Source organism: Copadichromis virginalis, linkage group LG9, assembly GCF_057382275.1.
Source record: "Copadichromis virginalis isolate Kocher_CV1m ecotype Utaka linkage group LG9, C_Virginalis_male_GT1.1, whole genome shotgun sequence".
NCBI lineage: Eukaryota > Metazoa > Chordata > Actinopteri > Cichliformes > Cichlidae > Copadichromis > Copadichromis virginalis.
In genome coordinates, this window is record NC_140626.1 from 475510 (window position 1) to 484591 (window position 9082).

The window sequence follows — 9082 nt, forward strand, 5'->3', positions numbered from 1 at the left end:
TGCTTTAAGCTGATACTGTGATACTGTCAAAGGAGGTAACACCTCAAATCCGATGAAACACCCGGCGACGCATAGCATTTTTTTTTAAAGCCCAGAAATGCGCCGTATTTGATAGCTTGCTGCGAGACCTCACACCAAGCACCTCTACTGCGGGTGGGTTGCCTGTTATGCAACATCCCCCAAAAACACAAAGAGGAGAGTCCTGGCCCCTAGCCCTGCCAGTGTAGCAGAAATGATGATGGATGATGATGGCAGCAGCAGCCGTTCTTCTCTGCGTGAGTAGCTTCATGTTGTTCGAGTGTAATTTACGCTGAGTAGGCTAACCACGTTATTACATTAATGCATGTAAGGTGAACTAGCAAACATCATCATAGCTACATGCGGCTGTCCTCTTGTTTGATGGCAGATACTCCCTTCACCCTGGCCAAAAAGTCTAAAATGACCAAAGAAAAAGTGGGAAACAGTTAAACATGAGAGGTTTTGGACAAAGTTTGTGTTTTTTCCATTGTTTAAGCACTGCTTCCAGCCAAGAGTGATACCATATATGCCCCATAGCTGCAGAAAAGGCTAACATTGTTATCTTTTTACAAAAAACAGCTGAACATGAGAGGTTTTTGGACCAATTTTGTGTTCTCCATTCTTTAAGCACTGGTTTGAGCACCGGCACCGTTTCAAAAGTACCGATTTGGCACCGGTATCGGATAAAACCTAAATGATACCCATCCCTACTCAGGAGTGAGATGTAAGATTTTAAAAGTCTTTATTTAAGGGAAAAATGCAAGGTCAAAAAGTCAAAGCAGCCAATAGTCACAAATAATGAAGATCAGGAATAAAGTGATAGGAAAAAGTCAGTTAAGAAGACAACTGATGGAAATGAGGAACAGGTTATCGTGTGAGGGAAGAGTCAGCACAGGTGAATGTAGAAGCAGGCAGGTAGGAGTGGCAGTTACTGAAGTGACAGGAGTGTGCATGATGGGAACATAAAAAGACTGACTGAATAAAGAAAGACAGAATACTAAAAGCATCACAGGCCTGTTTGCTTTGACATGACAACATCTAAACAGAGAAGTGTTTCACTCGCTGTGTTTCTGCTGAAACCACTTTTACTTTGTCGTCTCTCGTCTGTAGCAGTCTGATCATTTGGTAAGACATTCGTTTTTAAATTTTACTAACTGTGTTTATTACAAAAAACCCAAACACCTTATGAAAGATAATTTCTAGTTTGATATTTTATTTGTGTAATTATGTATTTTATTTATACAGGTGATGAGTTTTGTGACAGTCCAGTCTGTGAACATCATGACAGGCATCATGTTACTGAGTCTCCTCTTTATTCCAAGTGAGCTGTCTCATTACAGTCATTTACAGTCTGACAGATCAGTGCAGATAGAGAAACTTTACAAAGTCACACATTTTATATTTGTAAGTTAAGCATTTTGTACCGAAGGTGTAGAAAGAACAGGAGAAAAAAGCAAACCCACGACACTTAAAGTCAGTTTTGTAAATATGAATTTTCTCTTCATTTAGATTTGCACATTTTAATTTTGCTCTCTGGATTCCCAGACTCTTTGGCTGCTTGTCCTGATTCTACAAACCTGTTCATCACTGCACCAACAGAGATGGAAGCTCTGAGTGGATCTTGTTTACAAATCCCATGTAACTTTAGTGATGCTGGACCAGTAAAGTTTGACAGCACAAGACCTGTGTTTGGAGTGTGGATTAAAAATAATTATGATATTTTTGCACATCCAGAAAATGTGATTTTCAACAACAGTGGGACAGTTAACATCTATCCAATGAATATTACAGGAAACCTGAAGGAGAAAAGCTGCACCACTCTGTTTTCCAATTTAATCACAAATTATACAAACACATACTACTTCAGAATTATGAACTGGCCGTTCCAAGCAACAGCTTCTTGTGAACCTGTTCAAATAACAATTAAAGGTGAGAGACTTTTGATATTAGTATTAACCAATGAAAAGTCTAATTGTATTATTAACAGGTCAGATGTCACATAAATATACCTATTCAAATATTTTCTCTCTCTATTTTCTATTGTTAAACACTACCATTATGTTAATGTTTGGAGAAACAGTTTTGTTCTTCTTTGGCTCTTTGAGAGTTAAAAAAGTATATGCTGAGTCCTTTCAGTTTCATGATTTTTGAATGGAAAATTATTATTATTATTATTTTATTCTGTCTTTCCTGTATTATCAGTGTACAAACTATGTTTCATGTTAAACCACAGATTCTCCTTGGAGGCCCGATATTGCAATCCCAGGTGATCTGAAGGAGAAGGAGTCTGTCACTATAACCTGCTCAGCTCTCACTCCCTGTCCACACTCCCCTCCTCAACTCACCTGGAATCTCCAACAAGACTCTCCTAACGAAATAGAGGAAAACACAGATGGAAGCTTTACAACTAAAATCCAGCAAACAATCACTCTGTCAGACACATATGATGGAAAGAAGATCAGCTGCTCTGCCAGATATCCTGTGAACCAAGGAAAAGACACCAAGACAGCAGAGACAGAAGAGACTCTCAGTGTTTCATGTAAGACAATCAAAGGTTTTTTTTTAAAATCCTGCCAACTAATCATAATTTATGAGATATAATTTTCTTTCTTTTTCTCAGATGCTCCTAAAAACACCTCCGCATCCATCAGTCCATCAGGTTTGGTGTCAGCAGGCAGCTGGGTGAACCTGACCTGCTCCAGCAGAGCCAAACCTCCAGTCAGCAGCTTCACCTGGTTCAAGAAGAGCAGAGATGGAGCTGTGAAAGTATCTGAAGGAGAGATTTACAGCTTCAATGTAACAGATGGAGGAGTTTATTACTGTGTGGCCACTAATGATCTGGGTAATCAGACATCATCAGAGATTCGTGTGTCTGTTACAGGTAAAGGCCGAAGCTACTGATGTGTTGTATTCACATATTTTCCTTTTTCTTGTCCACGAAAACAAACATTAATGGTAAATGGCCTGTATTTGTATGGCGCTTTACTAGTCCCTAAGGACCCCAAAGCGCTTTACACATCCAGTCATCCACCCATTCAAACACTGGTGATGGCAAGCTACATTGCAGCCACAGCCACCCTGGGGCGCACTGACAGAGGCGAGGCTGCCGAACACTGGCGCCACCAGGCCCTCTGACCACCACCATATATAACTTCAAGTGGTAATCAAATGCATTTTGCATCAATATTTCAACGTTAAACTGTAAATTGATGTCAGAAAGTAATTGTCTTACATAAAGTGCTAAAAAAAGAGACAAGAAAAATACAGACATTTTCTAAACATATTTTAATTTTTTTATTATTTATTATATTTATTATATTACATTTATATTCATAAGGATGGTAAAACGCCTATAAAAAAACATTAACTTTATCCTAAATTAGCTGAAAAAACACAGCACAGCCACTTTCATCATGAAAAGAAGAAATGCACAAATAAAAAAAAATGGTCACAAAATAACAGAAGGTGATAATATTAAGTTTTCTAGTAACACTACTCTACAATAAGCTGAAGAATTAAGACTCAAGACTAATATGTCTCAAACTGACGACTGGGGTTAGCTCCAAGTTAGATTTATCTGAGTGAAAAGAAAACAGGACAAAGCCACATAGAAAGCATCATAGTCGCGTCCCCTCAGGGGGCTGTGTTTAATGTGAAATGTTCAATTTTCTTTTATTTCATCTTTTTGTTGCTCTAAAATCTCGTTGCCTTGCAGATGAACAGTCAGGAAAACTGTTCGGTGTCTGCATTGTAGTGAAGACTGTGGGAATCATACTGCTTGTGAGCACACTGGTCTTATTTGAGTGGTGAGCCAGCTGCTTCTATGATAGTCATTTATAACTATTTACAGGCTACAGGGTTAATTTTACTTCTATTTAAGTCGATTAAGTCGATTTTTATTATTCATAATTACAGAAATGAACCAAAAACTAGTTTCATTTCAATTTGTTTTTTTCTTCAGCTGGTTTAGATCAAGACAGTTCAACAAACCAGAGACAGAAACCATCTACATGAATCAAGCTGCATCATAGTCCAAACTAGTGCAACAGGAGGACAAAAATCTTGGACATCAGTCATGTGAACATCTGCATGCTGACTGAAACATCTGTATAGGATTCAAAGTAATGTTAATATTTGTGAAACCTACTGTTTAAGTTAACTAACATCATAGCGTGGTGTTGCTGCACAACAACGACACTGTACTTATTGTGGTGTTACTGTGTATATGATATGATATCATGAATGATAAAGTGTCTGTTTGTGGCTGATTTACTTCACTGGTGAAGAACTGATAAAACAAACAAAGTTTCTATCAGCTTTTACAACAACATTTCTTAATCATGTGGTCAGTGATTCTGTGTACTGATTTTATGTGTGCGTTCATTTTTTAAGATATTATTTGTTCCATGAATACATGAATGTGCCCATTCAGTGGTTTGTTGTGTCACATTGGTGGTTCTAGATAAATGTACGTTATAACTGATACAGTTTCTGTTGAATCAACTGTCATAAATGATTGTGTTCCTATAGAATATAAAAACTTTATTTACACAAATGAGGAACAGGTTAAATCTTTTGATTGATTTAAGTGATGAGCTTTGTGACAGACAATCTGCGAACTTCCTAATAAATATATTACTCATTCTCCTCTTTATTCCAAGTTGGCATTTCAGTCATTTACAGTATGAAAGTTCAGTGCAGATAGAGATTCTTTAGAAAGACACATCCTGGGGAGGGTTTGCACCCAGTCTCTCCAATGAACACATGCAATCTGCTCCTGTATCCGTGAGTGAGCAGGATACGGGCTCATCTTTCCAGCACTCCAGCTACAGGAATGTGGGAGGATGCACACTGTAAACTACTGTCAGTCTCTGGATGCAATGTCAGTATTAGCAGACAATGACTCCATCGCCTTGGGGATTGGGTTAAGATGCAGGAGGGGGAACAATTAATATATCTATTGGGAGAAATGCAAAAGGGGGTGTTTTTTTTTTCTCTTTGGCAATCAACTCCCATGTTACTCACCTTCCTTATGAGCCTCTAGGAAGCATTAAGGTAAGAAAGAGTGTTATTATTCAGAAAAGAGCTACTGTTCTCCTGAGCCTGTCTGCTTTAGGTGGTACAAATTTAGGGCCACACACAGCTGTTACTTATTTAAAGGAATGAAGAAAAAGAAGCTGACAATCTTTTTTTGTGTGTGTTTTACAGTGAAGCCACTGGAAAACAAATATTTTCTACAAGCCAAGCAGGATACTAACTATACAGTATGTTTCCAGCAAAGCTGAGTTTATTCTATGCAATTTTACAAAATTGTAGTTACGTAATATCCAAGCGCTATGTGAATCATGGCTCGTTTTATAAAATCATAGTGTGGTCCTACATCTTCTTTTGCCGCGTTTCTATTTCTCTCTCTATCCCCCTCAGTTGGCTACTGGGACAATAGCGGGCCTGTGATTTGATGCAGTTGTGTTCTGCAGACTGCAGTACTGGCTTTCAGGCTTCTTCTGTGCTGCTGGTAACTGCTCTAAGCTGGCTGAGGGGCTGAGTCTAATGCAGTGAGGCATGCAGCACTGCAATCACCACAGCGGATAAACCCCAAACTCACTTTCCTGTCCCAATGACGGGCTGTGCATGATCAGCAAGAAAAGTTATTTTCTAAATGTAGAGACACATTGCAGCAAAAACGTAATATAACTTAAGCATGTGAAAAGAGCAAAGCTGTTATAACCCCTGTTGAAACAGATTTATTGAAACATTCATCGCAGATTCTCTTAATGTAAATTTAATATAAATTTGAACAATGCGAAATACAGGGCTACTAAACACTTTTTTGTAATTTAAAGCTATTGCTTATTATTTTCACATGGGTCGTTGGGGGTGGGGGGGGGGGGGGGGGGGCATTTTTGCGTGCTTTAGAGACAGAAAAATTTACATCACAGGTCTCCAAAAACCCAGTTTCAAAACTGTTTTACATATCAATGCTAAGTAGCCACTCTTATATTGAGGCCAGAACTCTGACCAATAAAATAAAAAAGACATTTTGTCAAGTTATTTGTGTTGGATGCTAGCTACCTGCTAAGTTTAGATAATGTATTTGTTATGACCTGGGTGGCCGGTGTGTTTGAGGAGCGGACCCAAAAGCAGAAAAGAAGACGGAGAGTAATGAAGTTTAATAAAAAGCGAGCCTTTTATTCTGGCTGTTTAAAAAATGTAGAAACAAAAAGGCAATGGCGACAAATAAACTATAACCTGAACTAGTGAAGCTGAAGCTAGACATGGCATGTGTAGCCACAAAAGCTGGTAGGTCTAAATTTCCCACCAGAAAGTTCTTTCGTATGCAAGGAGGAGGGGAGCAAGTGAATAAGAGCGCAGGGCACAGAGACTAAACAGGTCTTAAACAGGCCATTTATTCCAGAGAAGGAAGAAAAAATGGACTTAACAAACACAATTTTAAAAGATGTATATACAATAAAAACGTTCTCTGCATGCTAAAACGCCTGCCGACAGCAATAAATACGCACTATTCAAGAAATAATACAATACAATGTTTCACATAAACTAACAATCCCCCCCAACCCCCTGATACCACTGTCCAGCCACGCTCGGGTGAATGTTCCTTTTATTTAAAACCAGGGAAGGAATTCCTCTTCTTAAATAGAGACCACGCAAGCCAGAAATCCACGGAGGAACCTCGTATCTCGGCCCTGTCTCTGCCTGAAGGGCGCGTTGCAGCCCAGCCCAGCTGCACTCCACAATTTGAGCTTGATTACTGTAAATGGAGCCTCCCTCGTAGTACCGCCTTGAAACAGACAGACATTGGCCAGCTACGTAGTCGGCATGGCCGCTGCGACCCTCCCCTGACAAAGCTGCACTGGGTGCACAAAAGTGGGGAAAGCGATTCTCACATACCTATGCAAGCATAGGTGCACCTCTGCCCTGCTGTCGATTACACGCGTCATCTCCCACTGTCACCCCTCTTGCAGGAATGGACTGGGTTGCTGTGTTACGGTGGCCGGTCCATCTGCAAATGACCCGTCGCACCCCAAGATCAGGCAACAGGTCCGCCCACAGTTCAACAGGCGCCTGCTATTGTCCGCCCAGTCCACAGTGGATTAACATCACTGAAACACTGAAACATGGAATATAAATATCAGGGTAAAACCATGCAAACAAAATCAGTACTGTACGCACCAATACACACTAAGATCAAAACAATACAAACCATAAAACAAACATAAATTTCCACTGTGAGACACCTGAACCTGAGAAAAACCGAGACTTGAGACAACATGAATTCCAGGAATATGAGGCAAGACAGGCAGACGATATTCTAAAAGCCTTGAAATAAATATGGTCTAGTACACCCCATGCCCCCCTTTAGATTCACCCTGCCTGCTCCAGGTATGACTGTGATTTGGGACGGATGCTGTCAGCCGTCAGCAAGCTACCAATTTAAACATTGTAGCATTGTAGAGGGGGGGTACTGTCACGGACCCGGTTCCGGGGACTCGGGGTTCGTGAACAGTGTGGACCTTTATTGTTATTAGTGTATTGGATGTATGTTTGCTGCACTGTGCTCTTGTGTTCCATGCTGGTGTGTGTGTGTGTGTGTGTGTGAGGCTGGAGGATGAAGGACAGCCACCTGCAGGCCTGATGGGTGTGGCCCTGCCAGCTGCTGGTCACGCCTAGCTTACCACACACCTGCTTCTGATCAGGATCGTCGGGGGAGCTACTTAACAGAGCGATGGAGCTTCCTCCGGCGCAGGATCGTTGAGTTAGACTCCATGTCAGTGTTTGTAGTGCTGGTCAGTGTATGCCTGCTGGAGTTGGTGCCATAACGGCTGTGTCTGTGATTTTTCCTCAGGAGAGTGGAACACAGGACTGCAAGACACACGGGGTGTGTGAAGGCACAGGGGCAGAGAGCACAGGATACCAGCACTTGGGAGAAGACACGTCACGGGAGTCGAGGGAGCACTTTTGGAGATTCAATGTGTGGTGTACATTTACCTCACTGTAAATAAACCCACTGTTCATTTCATTAAGTCCAGCGTTTGGGTCCTTTCTCCAACATCCCCCACGGTCTGCCCCCCAGACCGTGACAGAACGATCCTGCCATTATGGGCCCAGCGGACTCAAGGACCGTCTCACAGGAGGAATTGCTCGCCCAGTTCTGGAAATACTGTCGGAGCATTATCCAGGCGGCAGATCCACATCAGAGACACTTACAGGTCGTATTTTTTGATTCCTTCTTATCATCAATCACCTCATCTGTGAGCTTTTTGGACATTAAGAGACTAATTTCGATTATAACCACGCTGAGGGAAAGTTCCTGTTTTGAGCTGTTTGGTTTGGGCTGTCCGGGCGAGGAGGATATGGCAACCTCCCTGGGAGCCCTTGCTGCCTATTTCTTTTTTCATAGGCTGATAGCCTCCCCGCCGTCGCTTGCAGCTCGCTTGTTGGACCCTCCATTGCGGGGGAAACGTTTCACACGCCCTCTGCACCTCACCACATCTCCACTCACCTCTGCGGCACCTGCTGAGTCAGCAGACCAAGGACCGGCAGCTCAAAATCACACAGCTGCTCTCCTGTCCGGCCGGCTGGTGGAACCTCAGCCTGATACGCTGGCCCCGGCATCGTTACAGAAGCGACGCTTGCGCCGCCGGCGTGCCTCACCGCAGTCAGACTCTAAAACTTTCCAACAGCCGGCTGTGGTGAGTCATATGGACAATTCTTCGTCACTCACCTCTACCGTTTACTCTGGGGCTATGTTTATACGGCCAGCTGCCCAGCCGGTAGCCAAAGCGCAGCCAGCGGCCCAGCTGGTCGCCGTACCACAGCCAATCGCCCAGCTAGTAATTCGGCCGTCACCTGCTGAATCATTCCCCGCGACATCTACCTCACCGCCTACCGTTTCATCCCGTTCACCATCTACACCACCCGCTGCTTCACCATCTGCAGCTGTAACACCGTCGTCATCTCATCCGCATGCAGTCACCCCTCAGCCATCTTCTCCACCAGCGGCAGCCTCCATTCCACTACCCACTCCAGCAGCCCTGACCTCACA

The 9082-nt window shown here is 42.4% G+C and overlaps 1 protein-coding gene across 1 annotated transcript; it reads left to right on the plus strand.

Annotated features, from left to right (window-relative positions):
* Positions 1–1030: 1030 nt before the first annotated feature.
* LOC146701036 (B-cell receptor CD22-like) lies at positions 1031–4661 on the plus strand. Its single transcript, XM_085467376.1, has 7 exons — positions 1031–1143; positions 1264–1339; positions 1564–1947; positions 2252–2557; positions 2639–2899; positions 3734–3824; positions 3980–4661. Exons 2-7 carry the CDS (start codon positions 1267–1269, stop codon positions 4047–4049), a joined length of 1185 nt encoding a protein of 394 aa, XP_085323502.1. The 5' UTR covers positions 1031–1143; positions 1264–1266; the 3' UTR covers positions 4050–4661.
* Positions 4662–9082: the final 4421 nt, after the last annotated feature.